The sequence below is a fragment of the Bufo gargarizans genome, chromosome 1 (assembly GCF_014858855.1).
Source record: "Bufo gargarizans isolate SCDJY-AF-19 chromosome 1, ASM1485885v1, whole genome shotgun sequence".
Taxonomy (NCBI): Eukaryota; Metazoa; Chordata; class Amphibia; order Anura; family Bufonidae; genus Bufo; species Bufo gargarizans.
Window position 1 is genome coordinate 723,170,462 of NC_058080.1, and position 16,938 is coordinate 723,187,399.

A 16,938-nucleotide genomic window follows, 5' to 3' on the forward strand; every position below is an offset into this window, starting at 1 on the left:
TTAGAAATGACACCCCTCAAACTATTCAAAACTGGTTTTAGAAATGTTGTTAACCCTTTAGTTATTCCAAAGGAATTAAAGCAAAATAGAGGTGAAATTTCAAAATGACACTTCTTTTGCAGATTTTCCATTTTAATAATTTTTTTCCTGGAACACATCAAGGGTTAACAACAAAACAAAGCTAAATATTTATTACCTTGATTCTGCAGTTTGCAGAAACACCCCATATGTGGTCGTATACCGCTGTTTGGGCACACGACAGAGCACAGAAGGCAAGGAGCGCCATATGGTTTTTGGAGGGCAGATTTTGCTGGAATGGTTTTTGGGCACCATGTTGCATTTAAAGAGGCCCTGAGGTAACTCCACAGTGAAACCCCCCAAAAGTGACCACATTTTGTAAACTACACCACGCAAGGAAATTTTAAGGGGTGTAGCGAGCACTTCACTCAACAGCTGTTAAATAGAATTTTTTATACTTGGGTGTGAAAATGAAAAATTATTTATTTATTTTTTTACCAGAAAATGGTGCTTTAGGCCAAAACTTTCTTTTTCACAAAAGATAACAAGAGAATATCCCCTATCAATTTGCTAGGGCTCAGAAGGGAAGGAGCGGCATCTGGATTTTTCTGTGGTTTTTATTGGTACCATTTTGGGGTATATTTGGCTTTCTGGTTGCTTTTTATCTAATTTTTGGGAGGTGAGGTCACACAAAAAAGCTGTTTTATGTCATTTTATTTTTTATACTGTTCACTTGATGGGGTAGATCATGTGATATTTTTATATATCCAGTCATTACAGATGCAATGATACCAAATATGTCTATTTTTTTTTTACATTTTAGACAAACATTTTTAGAAAAAAAAGTCATGTTTTTGTGTTGCCATTTTCTTAGAGCCATTTGTTTTTTATTTTTCATTTTTCTGGCTATAGTCTTGTGTGAGGACTTGTTTTTTGAGGACGAGGTGACGTTTTTATTGCTACCATTTTGGGGTACATACGACTTTTTTATATAAAAAAAACATATGATTTTATATTTTTTGTAAGGTGACTAAAAATAACTGTTTTGGCATAATAGTTTTTTAAACCCTTTACTTGATGGAGTAGATCATGTGATAATTTTGTAGAGCCAATTGTTACAGACGCGGCGATACCAAATATGTCAAATTTTTCTTAATTTTTTGACATTTTACACAATAAGGCCTCTTTCACACGGGCGTCAGTTTTTTTGCCCAGATAAGAGCTGGGTGCGTTGCGGGAAAATGCACGATTTTCCCGCGCGAGTGCAAAACATTGTCATGCGTTGCACTCGCGTGAGAAAAATCGCGCATGTTTGGTACCCGAACTTCTTCACAGAAGTTCGGGCTTGGGATTGATGTTCTGAAGATTGTATTATTTTCCCTTATAACATGGTTATAAGGGAAAATAATAGAATTCTGAATACAGAATGCATAGTAAAACAGCGCTAGAGGGGTTAAAAAAATAATAATAATAATTTAACTCACCTTAGTCCACTTGATCGCGAAGCCGGCATCTCCTTGTGTCTCCTCTGCGCTGAACAGGACCTGGGGTGAGCTGCTCCATTAAATACCGGTTAAGGACCTTCGATGAGGTCACTCCGGTCATCACATGGTACGTCACATGATCTTTTACCATGGTGATTCACCATGGTAAAAGACCATGTGATGACCGGAGTGACGTCATCAAAGGTCCTTAACCGGTATTTAATGGAGCAGCTCACCGCAGGTCCTGTTCAGCGCAGAGGAGACACAAGGAGATGCCGGCTTCGCGATCAAGTGGACTAAGGTGAGTTAAAAAAAATTTTTTGTTTTTTTTTAACCCCTCTAGCGCTGTTTTACTATGCATTCTGTATTCAGAATGCTATTATTTTCCCTTATAACCATGTTATAAGGGAAAATAATAATGATCGGGTCTCCATCCCGATCGTCTCCTAGCAACCGTGCGTGAAAATCGCACCGCATCCGTACTTGCTTGCGGATGCTATGCGATTTTCACGCTTCCCATTCACTTCTATGGGGCCTGCGTCGCGTGAAAATCGGACAATATAGAGCATGCTGCGATTTTCACTCAACGCACAAGTGATGCATGAAAATCACCGCTCATGTGCACAGCCCCATAGAAATGAATGGGTCAGGATTCAGTGCGGGTGCAATACGTTCACCGCACGCATCGCACCCGCACGGAAAACTCGCCCGTGTGAAAGGGGCCTAAGAGCAGTTTTTGAAAAAAAAAATCATGTTTTTGTGTTGCAATTTTCATAGAGCCATGTAGCGCTGTCCAATCGCAGCGCAGAGCGTCACAGCCAGGGAGAAAAAGCTGTGACGCTCTGCGCTGTGAATGGACAACGCTACAGCCAGGGAAGAAGGAGACGCCCACGGAGAAAGACTGCGTCTCCTCCCCATTGCACCGATGCGGCACAGCAGGGCATTGAAGGCATATTTTTAAAAATCAAGCAGGGTGGCAGCAGGGTGTATCCCGAAAGTACAGGTATATATCTCCCTTAATAAAATCGCATGAAAGGTCCTCTATAAAGATGCTAAATATAGAAAAAGAAAAAAACTGAGTCTAAACGGGCTCCAAGAATCTAATATATTTTATTCAAAAACACGTACAAAATTTTAAATAAAATATATTAGATACCTGGAGCCCGTTTAGACTGTTTTCTTTCTATGTTTAGTTGGTGCTGAGTGTTTTTTTTTTTTGTGGGCCTATTACATTGGCTAATATTGGTTGTTTTTGTGTACCGTATATTAAATTTTTCTCTCCTTAAAGAGACCAGCTCTGTATGGAGACTTATTGGCAATGATCTATGGGGGGAAAAAAATATGCAAAGAGGTATCTTCCAAGAAAAGAGAACCATCTCGCCAGCGCCACCTTGTGGAAGTGGCTTCTTAGAAGTCAAAATCTGACTTTTTAAAAAGCCTTGGAATATGACAAAGGAAAATAGCCAAACCAAATATCTATCCGTAGACATCTGGGGGGCAAGCAGCACTCTGAAACAGCTGTCTACGGATGGATATCTGGCTTGGCATTTTCCATTGTCATATTCGAAGACTTGTGACTCCTTTTTGACTCCTAGGTGGCGCTAGCAAGATGGCTCTCTTTCCTTGAGAGATGCCTCTTTGAAATGTATATACAAAGTTGCTGAACTTTTACTCTATAATAATCCTATATCTAATCTGCGGAGGTGGATTTACGGTACGATGCTATAATCCCTCCTGCGTGAAAAGTCTCATCTTCTTCCCGGGCAGCTCCTCCATCAAACCTCATTTCTGGAGAATAATACATACGTGACAAGCCATGGCGCTGGAATGAGATAACGGTGCAGAAGCTGCTGGTGAGCCATTGATTTACTGTGGGTAGATGAGTCGCACGTGCGTCAGAGTGGCGGTCAGCAGCATTTTCTTATCTGTGCCCCTTCTGTTTCTTCTAATTGTGAATGTGCTGCAGCCTACGTCAGCGCTACAGGAATAAGCCGCAATAACAATGGGAATAGTTATGGCGCGTGCTTCATACACAGAACATATTCCAATGTCTGTGCAATGCCGCGCGTCTCCGATAAGTGATCTTCGGGTGCTGCTGTGGAACGGGCAGCACCCGGACTGAACACTGACGCATCAATGTGAATAAGCCCAGTTCACACGGCCCATCAAATCCACAGGCATCCGCCCGGGCAGAGACAATCACAGCATGTACTGTGACTCGTCCATTCAAGCCAATGAAAAAAATAAACAAACCACGGATGTCATCCATGTGTGGTCCGTTTTTCACAGATGGTCGCCAGGTGTTCATCCTTCCATTTTTTTTTTTTTTTTTTTTTTTTTTTTTTTGAGGGGTGTGAAAAACTGATATCATGCTGACTCCATACAGATGGGGAAAAAGAGGAAAAACAGAATACAGGAAACTGATTCAACGCAGGTGGAAAACTGTCAGTTTTTGGTGGTCAGAGCATGGACCAGTTTTACGTTGGTTGTCTGAATATGAATATAATACCTGGTGGTCAAGCTAAAAGGGAGTTAAAGGGGTATTCTGGTTAGATTAAGTTATCCCCTATCCACAGGATAGGGGATAACTATTAGATCAGCGGGGGTCCTATTAACCTGTAACCTATTCTATACCATGCTCTATATATTAGAATTTTACAGAACTACTGGCTAGCACATTTCCCCCAGATGAGGCTTAAAGGGGGTGTCCACTTTTTACATCAATATCAGATCAGTGGGATCCGATACCCGGCAGCCCTGCCGATCAGCTGTCTGACGAGAAGGCAGTGCTCATACGAGCGCTGCCTTCTCTGCTCTGTCTACCTGCTCGTCGCAGTAATTGCAGTGGTGAGCAGTGAAATTACAACTATGGCGCCCCCATTCACTTGAACATACCGTTCCTTTAGAAGTGAATGGGGACGCCATACTTGTAATTACACCTGCTCACCACTGCAATTGCTGCAGGTAGACAGAGCAGAATAGGCAGCGCTCGTATGAGCACTGCCTTCTCTTCAGACAGCTGATCGGTGGGGGTGCTGGGAGTTGGACCCCCACGGATATGATATTGATGACCTATCCTGAGGATAGCTCATCAACAGTAAAAAGCGGACAACCCCCTTGGGTTACATTAAGGGGGCAACTATTAGATCGGTGGGCGTCCTACTGCTGGGACCCCCACTGTTCATGAGAACGGGGGCCCCATAGCTCCTGCAGTCGCCCTGAAATGAACCGAGCCATATCCGAAATTCCCATAGAAATGAATGGAGTGGCCGCATACATTTCAGTGGGGCTGCAGGGAGTACAAGGCCTCGGTTCTTGTGATGGGTGGGGGTCTCAGCGGTAGGACCTCCACCAATCTAATAGTTATCCAGTGAATGTAACCGGAGGGCAAATGGGGACCAACGTGCTTCCATTTCTACTGTAAAATGCGAATATATAGATTATGGGATTTTAAAAAAGAAGAATGGGATACATGCAAATATCCTCAACAAATCAGTTGGTGCCCACCAGGTCCTCTACCACTATATTATAGAAGCGCCAGGCGTCCCATCTTACTGACAGCGGCTCTTTAGAATACAAGTAGCAAGATCGGCCACCACAGTCCTACCCTACTAGAAGAGCAGACGTTGCAAGTGGTGACTGAACATTTGGGGAATAGTCAGTGAAATTAAAGCTTACCTGTCCTGACATCTTTATATCATTTGCCCTGAACTCTCTGACTTTGTGTAATATAATTCTGAACCGGTGTTTAGTTTAAAAAGAAAAATGTCAAAGCCACTGGAGGGGCCGAGCCGAGCCCCGGACTGTATCCTCATATAATGATCTTATGACATGTGAACTGCAATCAGCGGCTGTCAATCAATCCCCGGCAAAAAGAGCAAACAGCAAAGACGTCCAGAGCCCAACGTGTCCTGAGAGCCGGGGGGATTATAAATGTCAGAACTGCACAAGATGGGGCCTAGCCAATCCCCGAGATGGTGACTAGACATTGTTCGCGACAGTGACTAGTCATCGCTTACGATGGTGAACAGCCATTGCGCAAAAACAATAATGGAGGTAAGGTATATGGTAATGGAACTGGGTGGCTAACTATACTCTAATGCCAATGGTCAACTTTAGCTTTCCTTAGGGTATTTTCACTCTAGTGTTTAAGTTTTCCGGTATTGAGTTCCGTCAAAGGGGCTCAATACTGGGAAAAAAACGCTTCAGTTTTGTCCCCCTTAAATGTCAATAGGAACAAAACTGAACAGAACAGAACGGAGTGCTCCAAAATGCTTTCCATCCCGGGATGCGGAGCAAGACGGATCTGTCATGACCCCCAATGCAAGTCAATGGGGACGGATCAGTTTTCTCTGCCACAATAGAAAACGTATTCGCCCCCCATTGTCTTTCAATAACGTTCATGACGGATCTGTCTTGGCAATGTTAAAGATAATACAACCGGATCCGTTCAGAACGGATGAAGATGGTTGCATTATCAGTAACAGAAGCGTTTTTGCTGAACCCTGCCGGACCCAGCAAATACCGCTAGTGTGAAAGGCCTTAGTGACATGCATAGAGGAGCACTCGGGCATCTCAGAACTGCCAGAATGACGCCCAGAAGCGGATCAAGGTTGGTGCTGCTACAGCCTATTTTCTGATCTATGGATTCTAGATAAGCTTGAGGAGCAGGCCCAGTTGACCAAGGCACAGGAGGATAAAAATGGTGCTGGAGTTGAAGCCTTTGGGACCATAGACTACGGATACTGCAATAAACTGCATGCTAGAGTAGCACCTTAAAAGAAAAAAGTGCTTTGGGTATCATTCTGCGCTATCCAAGAAGTCTTTCCATCTTAGGCAAGAATGGGAATGCACTTCTCATCGCCTGGGCATGTCCTCCTTACAAATTACTAGATGGTCTTAACACTGCATGGTCCAGACCAGGCCCAGTACCCAGTGAACCCCAAATATATTGAATTATGTTCATATAACAACGTACATGAAGTTGATCACATGCATAGGATCCATGTCCATCAGTTCATCATCATCATCATCATCACAGCAGTCCACATTACTTACATGTATGCCGAGCAAGCGAGTAATTGCATCCACCACTGGTGAGTCCAAACCCCTCAGGAATCTGACTGGAGCTGCGTGGCCTGGTTAACAGTTTGGGTGGTTCGATTTCGGCTCCAAACTCCGCACCGATCACCCCTAGAAGGACAATGGCTGTAGCTTGCTTCCGTCTTTCTTCATATGAAGTAGATATTTTCTTTACTGGGGGAAGGTTGGAAAGACAACCTGTATGGGAAGGACCAAAGGAAGTTAAAGGTGTGAACACTGAGGAGCATTATAAGAGTATTATAACCATGATGTTATAGATTAACTACCACTCCTCATCGATGGAGGTCACTGCTCCTGCCCCAGCTAGGCAGGAAACCATGGTATGGCTCTATTGAAGGGAATGGGACTTCTTCAGTCAGTGGCTGCGAGGTTCAGATGTAGAGGAGTGAAGCTATGTGTACGAGTATCATATACAGTGTGACGGGCCCAGGCCTCCTCACTGTCTTCCTGCCTGGCCCTATAACCCTGCGCATGAACCGGTGAATGCTGAATTGGCGGATGTGTCTTCCCCCATACCTTGTAGACTGTAAGCCCTCACAGGCAGGGCGCTCTCTCCTTCTGTGCCAGTCTGTAACTCGTCTTGTTCATGCTTAGTGCAACTGTCTGTATAATGTATGTGCACCGCTATGGAATGAATGGCGCTATAATAATAAATTATAATAGTTATGTGCAGTTTGGATCTAAGCATAGCGTAAATGTACTAAGGGATCATTAACTCAACATGATCAACCCTAAGGGACAGGGAAGAAGGAAGGGAAGTGCGGGGGGAAGAGGGGAAGAAAAGGAGAAAAAAAAAATAATTTAAAAGGAAGGAAGGAAGGAAGGAAGGAAGGAAGGAAGGAAGGAAAGAAAGAAAGAAAGAAAGACAAGAAAGAAAAAAATGAAAGAAAACAAAACAACAAAAAAGAAATCGAAAAAAGAAAAGAAAGAAAAAGAAAAGAAGGAAGGGTGGGAGGAAGAGGGGAAGGAAGGGAGAATGGAAAGGAAAGAAAAGAAAGAAAAGAAGGAAAGGAAGAATGCATGGGATAGGCATAAGGCCATCCCATATAAGATAGGGCCCGGGGCTATCCATAGTATTCAGTATATTGGGCAGACTAGATGGGCCAAATGGTTCTTATCTGCCGACACATTCTATGTTTTTAAGAAAGAAAGAAAAAAATTTATGAAAAAAAGAAAAGAAAAGAAAGAAAAGAAAGAAAGAAAAAAAATATATATAAAGAAAAGAAAGAGTTAGCACTGGTGCCTTGCAGCGCTGGGGTCCTGGGTTTGAACCTGACCGTGGACATCATCTGCATGGAGTTTGTATGTTCTCCCCGTGTCTGTGTGCGTTTCCTCCGGTTTCCCCCCACAATCCACAGACAGACTGATGGGGACCTCAGATTGGGAGCTCCATTGGGGTAGAGTGATGCTAATGTCTGTAAAGCGCTGAGGAATATAGTAGCGCTATATATAAGTGCATAAAATAAATAAAAAGAAAGCAGATGGATGACATTTTGGTTAGCATAGTGCGGTTCACATAATACAGTCACCATACGCTCTATATAGGTTACAGTTCCTTATAGATTTGTCCTTACACCCCTCCCTCCCTCGGACTACGGTCGGGTCACCTGAGGACCGTCTTGATATACGGTTTGAAGCCACTTATGCCTCAGTTGTTTAGGCTGGACACAGGAAGCTGGCATTGTGCCCTTCCCCCAGTCAGAGGCCTGCTGCCCTATAACAATGCTTCAGAGCAGAGCTCCATTGTGCGCCCGCACTGATTGTTCCGTCAGCTGACCTCCGCACAAGGGGAATTGCTAAGCACGGCCTGTTCGCTGGCTGACAAATGAATGATCTCAGCTCCATGTAAGTTCTGCAGAGCGGCCCCTCAGTCCAGGTGCTCAGACACAGAGCCCGGTGTGACATCTTAGATCAAGATGAATTGGCGCAAACTCCTGATCCAAGATTGTTTTATACCATTTAATTTAGTTTCTTCCCTTGCTTGGATGAGCACAGCTCTGGTTATGGATTTCTATTCTAATGTAGTGAAGCAGGCACTGAAAGAAGCCAATGAAGCAGATGCTGGCGCAGGGGGACTGCGGGGATACTGATCAATAGGCGAGCCACTGACCCTATGTGCTCCGCGTCTGCAATTGCCACTGCCTGCACTCCAGAAATCACACGTGTGCAGCTTCCAGTAGGAAACGGAGCAGCAGGCGACACTTGCTGAACGTCCCTTCCTGCTGGCTGACCCGTGCCTGCCTTTGTGTTCTTCTCTCTGTGATTTACAGCATTTCTGCCTGACCGATCAGAGAAAGAACCGAAGGAAGGACCGTAATAACGAAATAAAGAAAAAGAATATCTAACTCTAATATCTGATTCATATCTATCTAATACCAATCCATCTACACTATACTTTATCTATATCTATCTAGCATTAATCTATGTCATCTCATATCTATCTATCCATCTATCTGATTTATCTATCATATCTATCTATTATCTATCTCATATATCTATCTATCTATCTCATATCTATCTATTTATCTATCTATCTATCTATCTCTCATATCTATCTTTCTATCTATCTCATATCTCTATCTCATATATCTATCTATCTGATCTATCATTAATCGATCTCATATGTTTCTATCTTATATATATCTATCTATCTCATATCTATCTATCTATCTATCTGATCTATCTATCTCATATCTATCTGTCTATCTATCTCATATCTATCTATCCATCTATCTATCTCTCATATCTATCTATCTATCCATCTATCTATCTGTCTATCTATCTCATATCTATCTATCTGTCTATCTATCTCATATCTATCTATCCATCTATCCATCTCTCATATCTATCTATCTATCTATCTATTATCTATCTATCTATCCATCTATCTGATCTCTCATATCTATCTATCTCATATCTATCTGATCTATCATTAATCTATCTCATATCTATCTAATACCTAGCTAGCTTTCTATCTATCAATCATATATCTATATCTCATGTTTAGCTCAAATGTATCTACCTCATATTTCTCTACCGTATCTCTATCTTATATTAATCTATCTCATATATTAGATAGATTCATACATAAAAAGATATTATCTGTATCATTATCCATCTAATATCTATCTCTTCCATTTAATATCAATCTATCTCTTCTATCTCCCATTATCTATCTTTAATGTGTAGCTCAAATGTATCTACCTCATATTTCTCTACCTCATCTATCTTATATTAATCTCAAACCTATCTCATATCTTTCTATCCATCCATCTAAATTTTAGATCGGTGCCCACTTCTGGACAGAATATTTGTCTGTGTAAAATGATCCTTAGATGGATATACATGAGATATCCTATATCTCCCTATCTGTCTATCTCAGATGGATAGATAGTCTTGATAGATACATAGACATAAGATAAATAGGAAATAGATTAACTGATAGATATTAGACAGATCGTCATGACATCCATAGTATAACTGTACATGGAGGCACATCCTATGGGTATAATTCTCGGTACAGATTGCTAAAAATGAAGTAACCGGGGCATTTCTGCAGCTAAAATTATAAGTAAAGGAGGAAGAAAAGGGAAAAAAAAAAAAAAAAAGTCCAGGCTACAATTTCATTTGTCTCATGAAAATGTGGTATTTTCTCCCACTGACTTGCCTTCATTTAATCATACTAAAGGGCGACAGAGAGATCCATTTTCTTGACAGAACGGTTGATCACCCTATCACAGCGAGAAAATTAATAACTCGAAATAGCCTTATGTGAAAAACAAAAAGCGAGACTGATGAAAAGAAGAAAATGTTCTACATTTAGAGCCCGAGCCGGACGCAATCTCCCCAAACCAGCAGGAAATACAAGGGTTTTGTCATTTTTTTGTATTTGGTTTTTATTCAACTTTTTTATTTTTTTCTTGGTGCTCCATTAATTGATCTTCTGTGACTTTGCATTATACATGAACATACAAATAACCCAGTATATATTATCAAGGATCAATTATTTTTGTAATCATTTTTACCTTGTATTATTTTTAAATATTTTATCCTTTCCTTCTGTAAATATTATTGATACTTTTGTTAGTTATTTTTTATTACGTTTGATGATATTAAATAATAATTTATCATCATGAATTATAATTAAACGTAAAAAAAATTGCAGAAACATAAGTATCAATAACAATATTGACAGAAAAGATAAAAAATATAAAAAAATACAAAGTAAAATTGATTACAAATATAAAATAAACAATACAAATATTTATTAATAATAAAATAGAATAAATTAGAGCTCCGTGTATACCCCTTACAGTAAAAGGGTCTTACTGAGGGTTCATAGATATTTGTGGTATGGATCCATATTACAGTACCTATGGGTAATATACTAGGCACAGACTGACACAGAAGTTAGATTTTCCAACAGATTCCGTAGAAAAAGAAATAAGAAATTGGACATTGTATTACAGAGCTTATGGAAGCACCATCAGGAACATGCTGAGAGTCTATCGGTCTGCAATATGGACCCAAGCATTAATAAAAAATTATATATATATATATATATATATATATATATATTTAAATAATATAATAGAGAGCACCCTACTAATTTCATAACTCAAGGAAGAGTTGTACCCATTTCATACAGATCTGCAAAGGCACATTGACATACACTGTCTGTCCAAAAAAAAAAGTCGCCACCTGGATTTAACTAAGCAAATAGTTATGAGCCTCCTATTGGATAATTACTGCAGGGGCGATTATCTTTCAGCTGGCATCAAGTTATTTAACCCCAACTGGTGCAATGAGTTGCTTCTCATTTCTTAAACAACCATGTCGAAAGACACATCTCGTGGTCGTGGAAAAGATGTCAGTCTGTTTAAGAAGGGTCAAATCATTGGCTGCATCAAGCAGAGAAAACATCTAAGGAGATTGCAGAAACTACTAACATTGGGTTAAGAACTGTCCAACGCATTATTAAAAACTGTAAGAATAGTGGGGACCCATCGCATTCGAGGAAAAAATGTGGCGGGAAAAAAAATCCTGGATGATCGTGATTGGCGATCACTTACACGTTTGGTGAAATCAAATCGAAGAAAAACACCAGTAGAACTCAGGGCTATGTTTAATAGTGAAAGTAAGAGCATTTCCACACGCACAATGCAAATGGAACTCAAGGGATTGGGACTGAACAGCTGTGTAGTAGTAAGAAAACCACTAATCAGTGAGGCAAACCAGAAAAAAAGGCTTTAATTTGCTAGGGAGCATAAAGATTGGACTCTGGAGCAATGGAAGAAGGTTATGTGGTCTGATGAGTCCAGATTTACCCTGTTCCAGAGTGATGGGCGCATCAGGGTAAGAAGAGAGGCAGATGAAGTGATGCCCCCATCATGCCTAGTGCCTACTGTACCAGCCTGTGGGGGCAGTGCTATGATCTGGGGTTCCAGCAGTTGGCCAGGTCTAGGTTCAGCAGCAGTATGTGCTCCAAGAATGAGGTCAGCGACTACCTGAACATACTGAACGACCAGGTTATTCCATCCATGGATTTGTTCTTCCCTGATGGCACGGGCATATTCCAAGATGACAATGCCAGGATTCATCGGGCTCAAATTGTGAAAGAGTGGTTCAGGGAGCAGGAGACATCATTGTCACACATGGATTGGCCACCACAGAGTCCAGACCTTAACCCCATTGAGAATCTTTGGGATGTGCTGGAGAAGGCTTTGTGCAGCAGTCAGACTCTACCATCATCAATGCAACGCTGGATGGAAATAAATCTTGTGACATTGCAGAAGCTTATCGAAACGATGCCACAGCGAATGTGTGCCATAATCAAAGCTAAAGGCGGTCCGATAAAATATTAGAGAGTGTGACCTTTTTTTTTTTTTGACAGGCAGTGTATATCATATACTGTAGACATTCGTCAGTTGTTACAGGGCTGGGCGATTCATTGAGAAAAAAATTAAACTGACCATCAGCCCGATTAACAGACAGCACTTTATCTATGTCAGTTTTTTCAGCTCGGTTTTTCTGATGTCATATGGGGCCGGGTGGTCTTTTTAACCCCTTAGTGAACCCCAATACACCTTTTCACGGCGATCACTAAGGCCCCTTTCACGCGGGCGAGAATTCCGCGCAGGTACAATGCCTGGGGTGAACGCATTGCACCCGCACAAAAGGACCTTCGCTGACGTGGTGAGCGCGGTGACGTCAGCGAAGGTCCTTTTGCAGGTCCTTCAAGAAGAACAAAGAGGATCCCGGCTGCGCGATCAAGTGGATGGGGTGAGTAATGTTTTTATTGTTTTTTAACCCTCAATTGACATTGGACTTTGCATTCTGTATTAAAGAATGCTATTATTTTCCATTATAACCATGTTATAATGAAAAATAATAAAATCTACAGAACACCGAACCCAAACCCGAACTTCAGTAAAGAAGTCCGGGTTCGGGTCTGGGTACCAAACATTCAGTTTTTTATCATGCGCGTGCAAAACGCATTGCACTCGCGCCGAAAAAGCTGAAGAACGCAATGATTTTCCCTGAAAGCACCCACATCCTATCCGGCCCTCACCCGCGACGCCTGTGTGAAAGAGGCCTAAGGGACCTTAGGCTGGGCTGCTATTTCACGGAGGTCCAGTCCAAGAGCTGCATGGTTCCCCTGTGCAGCGGAGAGAGGGGGCTCGGCTGTCACATGAGAGCCACAGCCCTGCTCTAAAAGCCCATACAGGCAGGAGGGCCGATACGGGCTGTTTAACTTCTTACATGCCGCAGGCAATGGCGCCCGCCGCATGTAAGTGGAGACAGAGGGAGCGGACTGTGTGTATAGGCAGGTTGGGACATAGATGGAGAACAAAAACTAAAAACAAAAAAAAGTTATAGCTCTTGGAAGGCAACAATGAAAAAAGAAAGAAAAACGCTTGGTCAGTAAGGCCCAAAACAGGCTGGTCACTAAGGGGTTAAACATTCGCAGTGTAGGAACATACTGGGCACGGTGCGCTCCTTCTGCTGGTAGTCCCAGCACTGTGGTCTTTTTAAACTGCATACTTTCGGCGTGCGCTCTCTTACAAGTGAGGATCCAACATTGCTGCCGCTACTGCGAATGAGAAGCGCATCAGAGTGCCAGGAGCACTGCAAATGTGGAGCCATTAGACACCCACACAACAGGCGCCGGGACGCCAATGATATTGCTCCAGAGATGCAGATTCGCTCCAAGACTAGTCCAGTCATGGGTGGGGGAGGGGCGGCTTATCTACTTCCTCCACTGCTCTGGTCTGGAGGTGGAAGGGAGATGCAAACAACCGGTGGGAATCCAGCCAGCCCAGTATAAAGCCTTCCCTGCCTGGGGTATATGTGGGCCAGGCCAGCCCAGTATAAAGCCTTCCCTGCCTGGGGTATATGTGGTCCAGGCCAGTCCAGTATACAGCCTTCCCTGCCTGGGGTATATGTGGTCTAGCCCAAGCCCAGTATACAGCCTTCCCTGCCTGGGGTATATGTGGGCCAGGCCAGCCAAGTATAAAGCCTTCCCTGCCTGGGGTATATGTGGGCCAGGCCAGTCCAGTATACAGCCTTCCCTGCCTGGGGTATATGTGGGCCAGGCCAGCCCAGTATACAGCCTTCCCTGCCTGGGGTATATGTGGGCCAGGCCAGCCCAGTATACAGCCTTCCCTGCCTGGGGTATATGTGGGCCAGGCCAGCCCAGTATAAAGCCTTCCCTGCCTGGGGTATATGTGGGCCAGGCCAGTCCAGTATACAGCCTTCCCTGCTTGGGGTATATGTGGGCCAGGCCAGTCCAGTATACAGCCTTCCCTGCCTGGGGTATTTGTGGGCCAGGCCAGCCCAGTATAAAGCCTTCCCTGCATGGGGTATATGTGGGCCAGGCCAGTCCAGTATACAGCCTTCCCTGCCTGGGGTATTTGTGGGCCAGGCCAGCCCAGTATACAGCCTTCCCTGCCTGGGGTATATGTGGGCCAGGCCAGCCCAGTATAAAGCCTTCCCTGTCTGGGGTATATGTGGTCCAGCCCAAGTCCAGTATACAGCCTTCCCTGCCTGGGGTATATGTGGGCCAGCCCCAGCCCAGTATACAGCCTTCCCTGCCTGGGGTATATGTGGGCCAGGCCAGCCCAGTATACAGCCTTCCCTGCCTGGGGTATATGTGGGCCAGGCCAGTCCAGTATACAGCCTTCCCTGCCTGGGGTATATGTGGGCCAGGCCAGCCCAGTATAAAGCCTTCCCTGCCTGGGGTATATGTGGGCCAGGCCAGTCCAGTATACAGCCTTCCCTGCCTGGGGTATATGTGGGCCAGCCCCAGCCCAGTATACAGCCTTCCCTGCCTGGGGTATATGTGGGCCAGCCCTAGCCCAGTATACAGCCTTCCCTGCCTGGGGTATATGTGGGCCAGCCCTAGCCCAGTATACAGCCTTCCCTGCCTGGGGTATATGTGGGCCAGCCCTAGCCCAGTATACTGCCTTCCCTGCCTGGGGTATATGTGGGCCAGCCCTAGCCCAGTATACAGCCTTCCCTGCCTGGGGTATATGTGGGCCAGCCCTAGCCCAGTATACAGCCTTCCCTGCCTGGGGTATATGTGGGCCAGCCCTAGCCCAGTATACAGCCTTCCCTGCCTGGGGTATATGTGGGCCAGGCCAGCCCAGTATAAAGCCTTCCCTGCCTGGGGTATATGTGGGCCAGCCCTAGCCCAGTATACAGCCTTCCCTGCCTGGGGTATATGTGGGCCAGCCCAGTATTGTATCATTTAGTCTGTGTCCTACATATATATTCTATCCGTACCCCAGTTCTCATTTACGTGTCCGTCTCCCAGTTACGGTATGGCCAGTCTTTAACTTGAACTGGACCCACTGGCCTTATAGTTTGCTTACGGAATACCTCTCTCATTAGGCCTCATTCAGATGACCATAATGTAAGCTTTTTTTTTTCTTTTAAAGGGTTTCAATAAAAGGTTAAAAAGGTTTTGCAATATGGATGACCTATCCTTAGATCGATGCAATATTCATTCAAATGAGAGCAAATGGGCCTTTGGCGGAGTTTGGAACCACACCGATCTGATACTGATGACCTGTCTTAAGCATCACTAGAATAAGAAACCCCACACACCAGCAGAACCACAGTAAGGAGAAGTTATATGAAGTGGTGACATATCCAAGTTCCTTCACTGCTTCAAACATCTCCCCGCGATAGCGGACCTTGTATGGAGGGACCGGGATAAACTTGTTCCCCCCAATGGTCGGACCCTCAATCTCAAATTATCCTGTAGATTTTTGGATTAAGCGCTTTCAATCACAGCCACCATCACATCTAAATTTCTGAAGTTCCCATCGATATCGTACTTAAAATTCAAGGTGAGGCTAAGATTTCCTGTGCAGAAACCTTGAGAAGTGGACTTGCCGTGTGCTTGGAGTGCTAAGTGCTTTTCATCGTAGGGAGATCTATCATTAAATAATCGTTACCCATCATTCAATCTTCCTAAAAACCTTGCCTGTTCACCATGCACGCCGCTATCAGACTCATCAGCAGCGTGAAAAACAGACATCACCGCGGCGGCCCGTCTGCCAATTACTATACGGACACTCCGGGCTTTCACAGCTAGCAGGACAGAAGCCTGACTACTGACTGACACCATCTTATGGAACCGGGGGTAAAACCAATCATGGGCTGTGGATGGGGGGGAAACTTTTTGTAACCAGAATGCCCCTTTAAAAGAGGACATTTCAGGTGAGAATATGATGATATTGGGGGAGGGGAGAATACATGCCTCCCATAGCAAATATTGAGTATATCATGCATTGACACTCCATATATTATCACACTAGCAGAAGGACCCGGCTTCGCACGGGTATATTTCATCTATTTCATTTAATGTTTCTGTGTGTCGTTAAAAGATATCCACAGCCTCCCCCCATAACTGTGACCTCTACAGCACCCCACCCCCTTAACAGTGAACTCCACTGCCTCTCACTCCTTAACACTGACCCCCCCAAAGTGCCCCGCCTCCTTACAATGGGACGTCTACAGCTGCCCACCTCTTTAACAGTGAGTTTCACAGCACCTCATTTCCTTGACAATGACCTTCTCAGGGGCACGCCCCCTTAACAGTGACCTATACAGCACCCCACCCCAGTGAGTCCGTCCCTTTAAGTGACCTACACAGTACCCGCCCCCCTTAACAGTGACCTTCACAGTGCTCATGCCTTTAACAGTGACCCCCACAGTGCCCATCCCTTTAACAGTGACCTCCACAGTGCCCATCCCTTTAACAGTGACCTACATGGTGCCCGCCCCTTTAACAGTGACCTTCACAGTGCTCATGCCTTTAACAGTG

General features: G+C 44.0%; 1 protein-coding gene across 1 annotated transcript in view; it reads right to left on the reverse strand.

Moving 5' to 3' along the window:
• Positions 1-16,938, reverse strand: part of WDR7 (WD repeat domain 7) — a 248,640-nt gene that overhangs the window by 145,097 nt on the left and 86,605 nt on the right. The window contains exon 7 of the mRNA XM_044283454.1: positions 6,561-6,782. Within this exon, the coding sequence (XP_044139389.1) occupies positions 6,561-6,782 (222 nt within the window). The remainder of the gene's footprint in view (positions 1-6,560; positions 6,783-16,938) is intronic.